This window comes from Corvus brachyrhynchos, unplaced genomic scaffold (assembly GCF_000691975.1).
Source record: "Corvus brachyrhynchos isolate BGI_N302 unplaced genomic scaffold, ASM69197v1 scaffold176, whole genome shotgun sequence".
Taxonomy (NCBI): domain Eukaryota; kingdom Metazoa; phylum Chordata; class Aves; order Passeriformes; family Corvidae; genus Corvus; species Corvus brachyrhynchos.
In genome coordinates, this window is record NW_008238435.1 from 515,172 (window position 1) to 530,139 (window position 14,968).

The window sequence follows — 14,968 nt, forward strand, 5'->3', positions numbered from 1 at the left end:
AAAGAGCCATGGGACTGGTGTTTTTGGACAGGCACATGGGGAGTAAAGTTGGGAGGATGAGGGGGGCATCTGCCCCAGGCTATGGGAGGCTGTTACCCATCTGAAAGAGAGATGTAACTATAGAGATAGTGGTGGAGAGGGGTAGGACTTCATGTGGAGGTGAAAAGGATCAAGCACAGTGGATGGAAGATTGTTCCTAGAGATGAACAGAGGGGACCTGTAAAGGCAAGAGAATTAGGTTTATTAGGGACTAAGTGGGAAGGAGTCTATATGTATCTTTTGGGATTGAATGTTTCCTCTTCCTGCAGCATAGACCCACAGGTTCCAGTGCAGATCCACCTAGGGGGAATTCCTGTCTGACAATGAAGGAGGTAGAAGAGCTGGAGAAGTTGACCCAGAAACTAATGAAGGATATGGAGCATCCACCTCCAGCAGAGGCTGCAACTTCTGGTGCGTTCCCTCAATGGCAGCAGTAAGATTAAGACTGTGGTGGGTTTTAATCTCTCCTGACCCCTTTCCTCTGCCATTGACAGAGCTCTGCGGCTTCTGCCGGAAGCCCCTGTCACGAACCCAGCCAGCTGTGAGGGCCCTGGACCGCCTCTTCCACGTGGAATGCTTCACCTGCTTCAAATGTGAGAAACAGCTGCAGGGGCAGCAGTTCTACAATGTGGATGAGAAGCCCTTCTGTGAGGACTGCTATGCTGTGAGTCACTGGGGTGAAAGCTGCTGGAGAGAGCTGAACTTGCTGTGGTGGTTCTCTCTTGCTTTCTCTTCCTCCTTCCATCCTTGCTTTCTGTGGTGAAGCCTCACAGGGGTGGGAGATTGGATTCATGTGTCTTATTTGTTTCCTTTGGGCTCAGAGCACCCTGGAAAAGTGCAGCGTCTGCAAGCAGACCATCACAGACCGGATGCTGAAGGCCACTGGTAACTCATACCATCCCCAGTGCTTCACCTGTGTGATGTGCCATACCCCCCTGGAGGGGACCTCTTTCATTGTGGACCAGTCCAACCAGCCTCACTGTGTGGATGACTACCACAGGTACAGAGGGAGACATGTGTATGTGGTGTATGAGAGAAGGCAGAGTCCCTCACACCTGCTTCTTTTTTCTGCGGTACAGGGTTGGGTTGCCCATGTCCTCTGTTGGACATGAAGTTAAAAATGAGCCAGCAAAGTATTAAGATGTCTTTCCATCTAAACATTTATTATCCCTCTGGTGCTAATGCCATTGAACAGCACTGAGAAGCCTGCCTTGAATGTCATCACAGTGGTCATGGTCTCCTCCATGGTTTTGTGTTGCAGGAAGTATGCTCCACGCTGCTCAGTCTGTAGTGAACCTATCATGCCAGAGCCTGGAAAGGATGAGACAGTGCGTGTTGTTGCACTGGAGAAAAATTTCCACATGAAATGTTACAAGTGTGAGGTAAGACTGGTGGCCCCACTCCTCCCATGTCTCCCATGCTCATCACCAGCAACTGGGCACCTTTGTTGTCTATGCTGACCAAACACTGAAGTTGTTCTGAATGAATGTGGAGCATTTCTGAAGTACGTTCAGAAAAAGATCAGACATTCCCAGACCATGGGTTCATGAACAGGGACTGTGCAGGGTTGTTATATTCTCTAACACGCCTAATATAGCAGCTGTATGTAAGAGGGGAACGTGCTGGGATTGCTCTCCCCTCAAAACAGTGTCTCCCATTAGCACCATCAGGGACAGAGCACTTAACCTGACGCTGTGGGGCCTTTCTGCATCCTCGAATGCCTTTACCCTGTTCTTGGCCATCACTGAGCTCCCTGCCTCTTCTTTTCCTGTCTAGGACTGTGGGAAGCCCTTGTCCATTGAAGCAGATGAGAATGGGTGCTTTCCTCTGGATGGGCACGTGCTGTGTATCAAGTGTCACACTGCCCGTGCAAAAACAGCGCACTGAGGAGCTCCGAGGAGGCATTCCCTCGAGTCCCCCACTCTCAGTACTCCTTCCCTCCCTGCCATTGTCCTACCCCTCTGCCTGACAAGGCAGACTGCTACCAATGGAGACTATGCCAGCACAGTTCTTTACTCATGTAGGATTCACTGCTCCTAGACTTCACTCTGCACACCCACCAAGAAAGGATCTCTTCTCCTGTCACTGCTTCCTGGCCACAGTGTATTCCAGGCTGGGGGCTGTGATAAGGTTAGTGCACAATTGCTGTTCCCTCGAGACTCTGGAGGATAAAGATCAGACCTCCACCACCGCCTGGTGGAAGAAGCAAGAAAGACCTGGTGGCAGGTGCTGGGAAGGGCTGAGAGCATTCTTCGGTTTTGTGGAGCCAAGAACAATGATTTGACTTGAGAAGGTGGAAGCCTGCATCGTGGCACCACTTCTGTCTTTTATTTTATATCTTGTGACACCTCGTTATCAGGATGCCTTCCTCTGCCTGCTCCCTCACCTGGATTAGAGTGTGGAGGCAGAAAGTAGTGGGAATCTGTTACTGTTGCTGGAAAAAGCTAACCTGCTATAGCTTTTCTGTCTCTAAAGGATTTTACTGATTAACTGTCTTGTCATTTTTTTCCTTAGCCAGATTAAACTGGCAGTGTTTGAAATACTACTCTGAGTTTGGAAACTTTTTTTTTCTAAAAAAATCTTTTTCCCCTTCCCAAAATGATTTGTTTCCCAGTGCGGTTTCTGGACAGCCAGGCTGGGCACCAGAGTAGCAAAGCAGTCCAAAGAATGCATGTTTACAAATAAAGACCGTCGTAAGGACGGGCAGCACATGGTGAGGAGGCGTCTCAGTGCATGGATGAGGATTCAGCAGACTGAGTGAGGAATGTCTCCTGTTCCAGTAGGGTTTCTTTCACTGCTGTCAGTGAAAGCTGCAGTGTAATTGCAATGTACTGTCTGGCTCTAAGTGTTACTGCACCGAGCCCCATTTCCTGGACTAGAAACTGTCTCAAACTGAACAAACCTTTTGAATAACAACACTGTCCAACCACTGTTTGCATTCAATAAAATGTGTGGTTTTTTTCCATTAACCTGTGTCTGCTGTATTTGTTCAGCCACCCGTGAGAGTTGCTGTCTTTGGCAGTAGAACTGCCATTGTAGAGCTTTTTTACACATTGCCAAATGTATAGCTGCTATTCTACCCAGCCTCCAGAGATCAGGAGTCTGAACATGGCCTTTCTCTCTCCACCTCTTGGTCTGCTTTCCAGGCTTCTATTTTTCTGTGCCTGAAGAGTAGCTCTCATTTAAAGCAGTGGAAGACTGCAGTTCAGTACAGCAATACAATAGTCTGCTTCATGGAGCACTCAGAGGTGGGTATTCCAGTGAGATGCAAGTGGATTGGAGTAAAAGTGGACACTTTGTTTGCTTTGCCCTAGCTACTGCTCCTCAGTGTTTGTGCTTGCTGTTTACTGTTCTAAGCATGGTACTGTCATGGTCACTGCAGGTGAAACTCCTTTTTGTGGTGAGCACCAGTGTTTCTACACTTCAAAGACATGAAACCTACTCTTGATCTCTTGCCAGTTTGGGGCAAATCTTTAATGACTCCTTGCAAATTGATCCAGTAAATGTCTTGAGGTTTTCTATAGGATGAGTAGAGAATAAACAAATTGTACAATTACTTTTCTTACCCTAGTTGTTGCTAGTTTGTAGGCATTGTTTGAGAGGTTGTTTCTAGGCCATGCTATTAAAAGCTTGTGCCCACAAACACCAAGGAGTGCAGAGGAGAGGAACAGTGCTGGGGCAGAGAAGCACTAACTCTGCTCCTCCCAGAGGACCATAGCCTTGGTGTCTGGGTAGGAGACCTATCCCATGGAGTCAATGGGAAGGGATCACCTTGTGGGTTAAAGGGAGGCTAGTCCCTCTGAGGGGCATGGGGTGCATGGAAAGAGCATTTGGGGACTGTACAACACTTGTTGTGGGATGTGTAGGGAGGAGATCAAAGGCAGGAAAAGTGAGTGATCAAGGATGGGAAGCACCATGGGAAAAACTGATGGGAAAAGGGCACAGGAGGTGGCTGCACGTACACAGTACGCTTGTCTGGCCATGCCCTGTGTGTCATCAGTGTGGTCTGTCCTGTCTTCATAATAGCTTTTTTTTTTTTCCTGTTCTGTGTGCATGAAGTCTGTTCTGTGCAAGTGGATCTAAATGCCAGCAACTGGACAGACCTGAGTGCATGCATATTGTGGTGGTGTGTGTTATCGCCAGCAAAATCAAGTCAGAGTAGCTGGTGAGTAGGGCAAGAGATTTGGGAGCCGGCACATGGCATGGCTGCGGGTCTGGCTAAATGCTGTAAAGACGTGTGAGAGTCAGCTGCTCACGTTCCCAGGAGCTACTCTTGGGTCTGGAGACCAGCTGAAAGAGGAGTGTGCATCTGTGTGTGAGGACACCGGGGGGCCAGGGGATCCTGGCGCCAGCTGCTGGGTAGAGCCAATGTCCTAGGCTAACTCTTGGAGGGCTCTGGGGTGTGTGTGCATGTCTGCATGCTCACTGTGCAGCATGGCTGCAGGCCTTGAGGATTTGCCAGCAACTGAGGAGACCAGCTCAGGCTCCAGGGTGTGGAGCCAGCTGCAGGATGGCTGGTCTCGGGCACTAGAGGGATCCATCCTATAGATGTATGTTTCCCTCTAACAGGTTCATCCTGATCAGCCAGAGCCAGGAAGAGGATTAGGCTGTTTGTGCTGTGCTTGCATGTCTGCTGTGCTCTCTGCCTCGGGCCAGTCATGTGCAGTGTGTGTGCGTTTATATACATGCATGCATTATGTACTTGGAGATTTTCTGTGCATGAGTGCCTATTGGGAATACATGCTCAGGCTTGCTGCTGGCTGTGCCCTGAGGACATGGAACTGAACAGCCTCTTCTCTATCAGGCCAGCTGATTCAGCAGCTCCTAACACTTGAAGTTGAAAGGGACCTCCCTACTCAGAGCCGGGTCAACCAGAGCAGGTTGCTTTTTAATACCTTAAAGGATGAGACTTGGATAATCTGTTCCAGTGTTAACAACTCTCACAGTAAGTTTTTTCTCATCTTCCATTTACTGCATTTTGGTGTGTTCTCACTGCTACTTCTTTCACTGGATACCACTGAGGAGTGTCTGGCTCCTTTTTCACCATCAGGTATTTATACAGAATGATAAAAGCCACCCAAACATTCTCCTCTTGAGGCTGAACAGCCCCTAAGTTCTCTCAGCCTCTCCTTGTATGTCAGATGCTCTAATCCATTCAAAACCAGTGGCCTTTCACTGGACTTGCTCCACTGTCCATGTTGTCCTTTGTGCTAGGGACCCCAAGATTGGACGCAACACTTCAGGTGTCTGACCAATGCTGGAATAAAGAGAAAGAATGGCCTCCTTCCAGTTACTGGTGATGCATTTGCTGAAATGCAGCCCAGGTACTGTTGTGTTTCTTTGTTAAAGGGTTCAGGTGCAACTTGCTGTTGCAAGTCCTCTCCTGCAAAGCTACCTTCCAGTCCCCAGCTTGTACTGATGCGTGAGGCTATTCCTCCCCAGTGGTGAGGCTCTGCATTTCCCTTGGTTCAACTTCCTGAATCTCCCCTCTTCTCATTTCTCTCCCCTATTAAGGTCCCTCTGCATGGCAGTGCAACCATCTGATGTATCAACCACTCCCACTTCTCTATCATCTGCAGTGATAGGCCAAAATTTACACGTGCATGGCACAAGCTCATACTCTTGTGTTGGCTTCATCAGGGCTTATCTGCTAGCTTGGGTATCTGCCAGGTAGCAAATTTACTGGTTATCTATACTTCACGTTAAAAAAAAGCTATTACTAAGACGGATACAGTAAAAACTCACAGTAAGAGCTTTGCTTGTCAGCTCTCCCTCTTGCTATAGCTGCAGTGACTTGAGTAGCCATGGTCTGTGTCGAATAGAAACCAGCCTTCTTGCTTCAGGTTCCAGTTCTTTAGATCTCTGCTTCTTAGCCCTCCTGTTATGATTAAGGAAGACCTTCCCAGGCACAGCAGTGTTAATTTATAGCCTTAAGACTTTAGAGCATTATACAGTTATGGAGACACTGTTACCCCTAGCAAGTCACACTGCTGAATGTATAGCACTCAATTTCACCAACCCAGACTTCAAAAATAAATCTTGAGGTAGCTATTCTTCCCAAGTGGGAGAAAGTCTCAGGAACATCAGTGAGAATCTTTCTTTCTCCTGGACAGTCTAGTCTGCAGGAGAAAGAAGTACTACTCACATGTATTTCATTAAACACAGCAGTAGCTGCTAATATTTCTTATGATTTAGGAATAATCACAGGATCTGTAAAAAGATGGACTTGGATGTTGGATAGATAAGCCTGTAACTGGGTGAAAGAAAAAAATCTGAAGTGACCAGCTGCAAAGGTATCCTTTAATCCTAATGCAATTGCACTTCCATGTTACATCTGCAGTTAAATGGACAAAGACTGTTGGCTGAAACAACTAAAGGTGGATGTAAGAACCCTGCTGGAACTTATGATAGGTATGCTAAAGGTCTCAATCACATTTGAATTAAGCCAAAGAATTCCAACACAGCCTGCTCTGCCACAGGTTTATTTACAAAATATTATTTACAGACTATAACTGTCTTGAGATCTGATAAATAATAACATTTCCTCCACAGAGAAGGAGTAAGACAGACCACCTACACATTTTTCTGTTACAAATACCCTATTCCAGCCAAACAAGACTATTGTCTCTTTTAAAAAGGGGCAGAGAAAAATGGATACGTAAAGGGTTTTCTGTCCATGGCATAAGAAAAGGTATTAAGCAGTTTGGAGAGATGTAAATCTCCCCTCTGAAGTGTGCATGTGCAAAACAGCAACGTGCTGAGGTGCTGTGATCACACAAGTTACAGCGGGGTGTGCTTCTACTCCCAGTTTCTCCTCCAAAGAAAGAAGTACACCACAGGCTGGTGTTCAAGGCAAGAATAGCTGCATTAAAAATATATATGCCTTACCAGCAGCCTCGTGAAGAACTGAATAGTTTGTTCCTGATGCAAAATAAGAAAGACGGAAGGGTGCTGAAGTGAGAAGGAATGTATGCCAAGGAGTGAATGAGCCCTGTCTCTACCTGTCTGTATTCTTGTGCCTGCTCCCTGAATGTCCCAGTCTATCCTGAACCCTCATCTCCAATCTTAAAACATTATCCACCACCCTCCACCCACTTTGTACTCCATCTGATATACTGAGGGTCTGAAACTCCAGTATGTGGACTACAAGGCCTACTTAGTGCTACACAAAGTAGACTGCAGAAGACAGGGCTGAGAACAGTTTCTAAGACCACTGCTCTGAAACGTACTGATGGCTGCTGTAGAGCTAAAGCAAGGGGGAACAGAAATGAGAGCAGGTGGTGTTGCCTCATGAGCTTTTTCAGTTCTGGTTGTTTTGCTTTGCTTGTCCAGTCACTCATTTGGAAGCAATTGCCATAGGAATGATTCCAAGTGATATCTGGTAAGGATGGGCATTTTTCAAGCTTAGGAATGCAACAACTGATCACTCCTTAAAGCCTTGGATGCTGCACAAGATCCTCTTCTGGTGGCCTGGAAGTGATACTCCCATTTGTTTCAAGTCCCTGAAGGAAATGGGAAAAGAAAGGAAAAAATGAATTGCTGTTCTTGTTCCTTAGGGACAAGGGTGTGGGTAAGGGCAGAAACAGTTACCAAGCATGAGTTCAGAAAGCTTCCTTTCCCTCAGTGCCTCCTAATACACCTGCCTTTCCTCTAGAGGGAAGAAACTCCTAGATATTCCTGCCCTTCCCTGGCTACCTCTGCCCACCCAGTCAACTGACCTCTCCCACTTTGTGACTAGGCCTATGCTCCCAGTAAATCAGGATTTGTGATTAAATCAGCTTGTGATAGGGGCCATGTCTCAACCCTTCAGCAGCTCTGTGCCTGCTCATTTGTTTCGTGTAGCTGCTCTGGTTGGAGGTGGCTGTACATCCCCGACAAAATAACACAGCTGTGTCCTGAGTCCTTCTGAGGAGCCCAGAAAGATTTGCTCTATGACACAACAGTGCCTGGCTGATGGAGTGGGGGGGATATCACTAGTCCATATGGAATTTGTGGCAAGGAAATTATCTTACAAAGTCCTACAAGGGTAGGGAGACAGGTTAGAGAACTGTTTGCCATCTATTCTTTCCCATTGCTGTTTGTGTCTGATGTGAGTTCAGAGCAGCTGAAGACCCCTGAAGAGCCTCAAGTTAGGAAATTAGTCTCACAGTTTGGGCTGATTCTTCCCTTTTAGGTGAAGAAGCCAGTCCACTTCCATTTAACTGCATGGAGAAGGATGGAGAGAAGCCTTCCAAGTAAATATCAGTGCTTGTTCAGACCACACAAGGACAAGCACAGCTCCTTGTAGCACAGCCTGAGGGGCCCTGTGGGAGCCTGGCCTGCACTTACTCAGCAGTGAGCTCCAGAATGGACTCCATGGTGTCCAGGCCGGCAGTGCGGAAGTTGGAGATGTAGCGCTTCATGCGAATGGATTCCAGCCACTCAGGGATGGATCGGTAGGGGATCCCATCGGACCCACTGCAGCTGGGGAGACGGAGTGTTACCCTAGAGACACATAAACGCTTCATTAGCCAGGCAACCGCCTGAAATGGACAGCACTAGGAGACAGTAGCCGAAGGGCAAGCAAGCACCCTCTGCCAGGGCAGGGCCAACTAATCTGCTCTCTGCAAAGTGAGGTCAGAGCAGGCCAATGGCTCTGCCCTCTGTCACCAGGAAACAGAGACGACCACTATCTTCTGCACACAGAGCACTCACGGTGCATCTTTCCAGTCTGCATTGTTCGCACTGCCTCTCCTCCTGCTGGGGACTGGGAGGTGAAGCATCCCAGTTAACCCCTCCTCCTCTGGTGACAGCCTGCTTACCTGGGGTCAAAGTCTGCAACAGGCCGGAGGAGTTGGGGACTTGAGATGAAATGTTGCAGCTGTGCCCGGATTTCCTGAAAATGAGGCCTCCTCATCCGATCGTGTGACCAGCAATTCTTCATGAGTTCGTAGAGGATAGATGGGCAATCCACAGGCGGGGGGAGCCGGTACCCATCCTCTAAGCTTTTCATCACCTGCACAGAGGACAGAGAGAAATCTGGCCAAGAGCAAAGAGTGCAGAATAGAAGCCAGAGACCTCTGGGAGCAGCCATTCACCACTTTACAGTGTGCAGCCAGGGAGGGGTTGATGCAAATTACATGTGTATGACACAGGGTTTGGGCGGCACAGCACAGGATCAAGACACCTAAGGGATGCCAAAAACTGAAGTGGCATATGCATGTATTTTCAGTCCTTTACTAGTTTAGCTCCCATTTGCCACTCAGGACATGTTCATGAGAAGTGAGGACAAGTGAGGACCAAATGGTCCTGGCACAGTGAGAGAAGGGGAACCAGACTCCGAGGAATAATTTCAACAGCATGTTCTGAGCCTAGAATGAGATGACACATAATGCACCAGAGCTAGAGGAAGGAGAAAACAAAACCAGTGGAGAATATCTCCAGATCCAAATGCCATGGCTGATTTAACTACTCTTAATTTGGCTTATTGCTGTTGACACCTCAATACTTATTGTCCTTGACTTGGTTGCACTGATTTTTAGCAGGGAGGGAAACATAGTAGTTATGTGTTCAAAAGAAAGTCAAGACTGCAGGCTGAGGGGGATCTACAAAAGTTGGGCCCACATGCCTAGTTTATTTTTTAAATCAGCCCTTGAACTCAGTGTCTGTTACCTCTTGATTGGTCATGTGTCCATATGGCTTGTCACCAAATGACAGCACCTCCCACATGACGATTCCAAAGCTCCAGACATCACTGGCTGAGGTGAAAATCCGATGAGCAATGGCCTCTGGGGCTGTCCATCGGATAGGAATCTTACCACCCTGTAAAAGAGCAGAAACACAATGTATCCAGCATGTATCACTGAATTGTATTTCTCCAGTGTTTTCATGTAAGGACCTTACAAAGTGGTTCAGAGATTGAGCCCACTTCATTTGAAGTGACATGGGAAATTTCTCAAAAGGAGAGAAATATTCTTGGAAAGTAAATGAGTTTAAGCCCTCTGTTCAGTTGAATGCTACACAAAATCTCTGCTGTGGGAGTGAAGAGCCTGACACCAGTCACAGCCCTGCTTTGAAGGACACCACCCATTAGAATTACTGGAACTTTCATTGAAAGAGACATGGAGATGACCCTAGTCCAAAACTGACCACAGCAAGGCTATCTTCTAAGCTAGATTCAGTAACTGAGTCCAAGAGATGAGACCTCTTATTTTGCTTCTCATTTTAACACCACAGTCCCTCTGAATTTCTTAGCAAACTAAATCAACCTGGACTCCAGAGACAAAAGTACCACCTTCTGAACCATCCACACCATGACTTGTAATTTTACTACAGGCTTTCCTCAGAGACTACAGTTAATTTACACAGCTGAAAGACTGGGTTTGCCTCACCTTGGTTTCATAGGTTCCCTCTGCATCATTCTCCAAAATTCGTGAGAGACCGAAGTCAGACACCTTGCACTGGAGACTGCGTGTTACCAGGATGTTACGAGCAGCCAGATCCCGGTGCACATAATTGTGTTCTGAAAGGTAGGTCATGCCAGAGGCTATTCCCTGCAGCATGCTCACAAGCTGCACAGGGCTAAATTTTTCCTCATTCTCCTGCATGGAAGAAGAAGTGAGAGAAGTGACATTGATCCGCTTGGCTTCTAGTCGCTGACCTTACTAACTTACAAAAACGGGCAGTGGTGAACAAGCAAAAAGGCAATGCTGCAGCCCAAAGACCCCAACAGGTTCTCACTAGGGGACTGGTGGTGGTCTCCAGAGTCATCATTAGGCAACTGCATTTCCAGACAACACTCTGGTCACTGAACAAACTGGATGGCATCAAGCTTCTGCTGCTGACACTGGAAATGTCAGTAAGCAGAAAGTAAGTGGATGTCTAGATCTTATTTCTAGTTTTATTTTAGGGCCCTAAATCCAGGTCAAGTGCAAGTTCTGGCAGTACACAAGCTGATTACAGATTGGAGTTTCTCACCCGGAGGAAGGTATCCAGTGCTCCATTTTCCATATACTCAGTGATGATCATCATTGGCCTCCCTTGAGGAAGACAAGACAGTTTAAGCCTTTTCAAATTCTCCTACTCATGCCTTTCAATGCTCTCCACATTCCCCAACACAGAGAACCACGTCCAACCCCAGCTAACACCCCCACTCCACTGGCACAGCTGGCTGCCCCTTCTCCTTTGACATCTCCCAATGATCTTGTACTCCTCCTGGTGTCACACATATAACCCTGTAGCATCCCTTACACTATCCTGACTCCTCATCTACTCACCAGCCCTAGAAGATCTCTCCTAACATTGTCTCAGGACTCTGTTGGAAATCCATACCTCTCCTCCCTTCCTTGTTCTCTGACATGACAATGCCTGTCTTCTCCCAGAACAGCCTCTCTGACAGCAAACTCACTAAGAAAGGCCTGAGAAATGTGCCAGTTTCTGCTCTCATTCCAGGACTCTCTCACACACACACTTACTTTTGGTGACAACTCCCTCCAGACGCACAATGTTCGGGTGATTGAACTGCCCCATAATTGTTGCTTCACGCAGAAAGTTCCACCACTGTGAGTCTGAGTATGTTGATTTCAGAGTCTTGATGGCAACCACAATACGTTCTTTCCCTGGGAGTCTCAGGGACCCACGATAGACCTCCCCAAACTCCCCTGAAGACAACCAGAGGCAAAATGTCACAGATGAACTCAAGGATGGGTAGCAAAACAACAGTGTGGGGAAACTGAAAGATGGGGAGAGCAATAAGTAACTCACCCTCTCCAATCACGTTCTCCATAGTGACACAAGAGACGTCGAGTTCCTTAGTGAATTCCAGGACTCCTCTGCTGGGGTCATCATATGGTTGCAGGTCTACATAGGGTTTCAACCAGACCTTCTCTATGGTAAAGGGAAACAAAAGAGCAAATTAACCTGTCAGCTCTTTGGACAACCTTTTTAAAGAATAGCTACAAAAGCAGAAGTGAATCCATGGGCTTCTAACAATGGCAGTAAAAAAATCTCCCAAACCTACATTGAAGAGTAGAATTTGTGGGAAGAGGCAAATTACATCAGAAAAGCCATGCCAGTGTCTGGTTTGAAACCAATATTTCTTTTCATCCCTTCCAACACGTTCCAGGCTTCCCCCTGGTTTTATCACCCCTTTGAAGCTCACCTCGCTCAAAGCCCGAAGTATTGTAATCTGGCCGTGCATGTCTCCAACGAGCCCTCCTGGAACATCACAAAGAGTCGTGAAAATAAAATGGTCAGCAGATAGCAAAGGGAAAAGCAAGATTTTCAGCATGCCTTCCCTAGCTGGTTAGGGACAGAGTTCAGGGTAGCACAGAGCAAAGTGGAACCAGACACTGCACCTACTTGAAAAAGTACAGCTGGCAATAAAATGTGACGGCTCATTAACATTTAGAAATGGAGCTTTGTTTTCATACAGGGAGTTTTGTGCTGAGTTACAGATGAATTTCTGTTTATTTTATGTTTTCTGTATGCTTCCAGTAGAGTATCTGATCTTCTTAAAACCAAGCAATAGCAGCCTTATAGACATTGAGAAGGAAAGTAGAATTCTGTATATGGGTAGAGGACCCCAGCAGTAATGGTATGTGGAAAATGGTTTGAAATGACTGCATACATGCATTACCATGATTGTACCCTAACAACATTTTTATTCCTCTGTCATGATAACAATATGATGCTGCTGGATTATAACAAAACTGAGAAATCACCACATTTTCCTCTGTTTCCAACAGCAAATATTATCGTAAAATATCAATCCCTCCAATCCTGCTAATCAAAATTACTTACTGAGACCCTTCCCATCTTGCAGCAGCACACTGGTGTTTTTCTTCTCTAACTATACAATATATATATATACCTATACAATACCTTGCGAGAAAACAGGGCCTCCCTTTCTCAAGCTCCCATAGCTCAGCTATTCCTACATCTATACCTTTTTTAATACCAAAAACCAATACTTACTTTCGCCGAAACATGACAAATCCCAGAATTAGCCCAATACATAGGAGAACTCCAAAGATAATAGAGACTATGACTCCACCAGACAGAGCTCCCGTGTCTGCAGAAGCAAAGAGAGAGGCCACATCACTTAGAAGACCAGTATCTGTTTGTCTGGAACATAACAACCAGCTTCTACCAGTTAATGGCATTAGGCAAGTTACAGCCATTTGCCTTCAGGCAGCAGAGCCACCAGATGGGAGTCCTATCATACTGTTACTCATGTGCGTGGAGCACCTTCTGGTGGTTATCTGGTTGACTCTTATCTACAGTCTTGGTCTTCCAGTTGAGTAATTTATCCCTATGTCTGATTTCCTACTTAAATTCCATGACACTTTCAAAAATGAAGAACAGATGTTCCTTCCCTCCCACTCCTCTCCAACAATCCTTTCAGATCAGGCCCTTCTTCCTGTTCAGTACCTGATTTAAACTATGGAAAAGCAAAGACATGATCTTCCCCAACAGTCTAAAGTGACTCTCTTCTTGTTTATGAAATTAATTACGTGCTCCCCTCCCATCAACATCTGGAGCTGCTCCTTTGCCTAATTACCCTGACAAAAGGCCCTGTCTGCATAGGACTCCTGAAACAAGTACTGACTTACAAACTTGCAGTCTAACATCATATTCTTGTTTTCTCAAAACTGAGCATCAGGTGGTTTCATTTTGAGGTTGGATAGCTTTCAGATAGTGTTCACATAACACAGGCTGTCTCCTTCCATTTAGATTCTCAAAGCTAGGCATTTCCACAAATATATTTGAATTCATCAGAGAAAATGCTAAATTACCTCTCTTAGTGTTTTTAAAACTTACTTCCCACAACTTAAAAAATGTTTTTAAAATTTAAAATGCATTAATGAAAAAGTAATGAGAATCTACATATTTTTAATATTTTCCCAAGAGAGATTTAGGAAAACATCCAGAAGAAAGAAAATCCCCCAAATAATTTTTTTTTTCATAAATGAGCAGATTTAAAATCAAGGAACAGATGATACAGAGAACTGTGTGGGGAAGTGTTTCCTAACATCTAGTCCAATGCTCAGCATCCATAAAGCCTAATTAACACTAGTTATTCTTCCTCTGATGCTGACTCATCCCACTAAAATTACTAAAAATCACCAGCTTAGTTAAGCAGAAATCAAGAGGCAGAGTTAATGTCCTTGTTTTGTTAAAATCAAAAAGCTAAGATTTGGAGGGTGAAATAGTATCTTTTATCAATAAAATGGACAAGCTTTTAGGTACATAGGACTTCTGCAGGAATTTAAGGGATCTAAATTAACAAACTCAGATTTAAATATAAAATTGCCACTCCTTGCAGATCCTGCTACACTAATATTCCTAAACTATAACAGCTAAACAATGCTTCTAGTATGATCAAACAAGAACACTCATTAAATGAAACCTTGCTGGCACTTCCTTTTAATCCCTTTCATATTCAAAAGACCTTTGTCTTGGCATGATGAGGTGATCAACTTTTATTTGAAATGAAGCATAATTTTGATGAAAGCATTTTCTAATCTACTCTTTCTTAATCAAAACAATTGTGCATGCTAATTTACATCTTTTTCACAGGGCCTTTGCAGTACTTTATTTAATTGGTTAAACATCATTTTTGGTATCATCATTTGTCACTGTGACTTCATGAAGATTTTACCAAAAGCTCCAGGTGCCAAAAAGGGCCCAACCTTTATATTCCAGTAATGGTATCCCAATGCCTTATCAGCTTTTACACTGTTAATTTAACTATTTAGTTACATTAAGGTATGCCTTAGCTTTCTTCCATGTCCTTATTTCATTACAATAAAACTTTCAAATGCAGCACTTCAATGCATGTATTTCTAAAGTTATCCATTGGGTCAGCAGGAGTCTGTGGAATGAAGAGGGAGCAAACTCCATTACAGAAAACTTTAGACTAAGGGGAAGTTTCTGGGTGACCCAGGGA

The 14,968-nt window shown here is 45.4% G+C and overlaps 2 protein-coding genes across 2 annotated transcripts in view; one reads left to right on the forward strand and one right to left on the reverse strand.

Annotated features, from left to right (window-relative positions):
- Nucleotides 1-3,008, forward strand: part of ZYX (zyxin) — an 11,387-nt gene extending 8,379 nt beyond the window's left edge. Inside the window, exons 6-10 of the mRNA XM_017736493.1 lie at nt 304-450; nt 534-703; nt 861-1,039; nt 1,301-1,421; nt 1,816-3,008. Coding sequence (XP_017591982.1) covers nt 304-450; nt 534-703; nt 861-1,039; nt 1,301-1,421; nt 1,816-1,926 — 728 coding nt within the window. The 3' untranslated portion in view covers nt 1,927-3,008. The remainder of the gene's footprint in view (nt 1-303; nt 451-533; nt 704-860; nt 1,040-1,300; nt 1,422-1,815) is intronic.
- A 3,317-nt stretch (nt 3,009-6,325) lies between these two features.
- The window catches only part of EPHA1 (EPH receptor A1), a 34,223-nt gene continuing 25,580 nt past the window's right edge, over nt 6,326-14,968 (reverse strand). Inside the window, exons 9-18 of the mRNA XM_008635427.2 lie at nt 12,994-13,090; nt 12,179-12,234; nt 11,782-11,904; nt 11,493-11,678; nt 10,996-11,057; nt 10,410-10,619; nt 9,691-9,840; nt 8,841-9,034; nt 8,368-8,523; nt 6,326-7,541 (exon numbers count right to left, since the gene is read on the reverse strand). Of these exons, the coding sequence (XP_008633649.1) occupies nt 7,463-7,541; nt 8,368-8,523; nt 8,841-9,034; nt 9,691-9,840; nt 10,410-10,619; nt 10,996-11,057; nt 11,493-11,678; nt 11,782-11,904; nt 12,179-12,234; nt 12,994-13,090 (1,313 nt within the window). The 3' untranslated portion in view covers nt 6,326-7,462. The remainder of the gene's footprint in view (nt 7,542-8,367; nt 8,524-8,840; nt 9,035-9,690; nt 9,841-10,409; nt 10,620-10,995; nt 11,058-11,492; nt 11,679-11,781; nt 11,905-12,178; nt 12,235-12,993; nt 13,091-14,968) is intronic.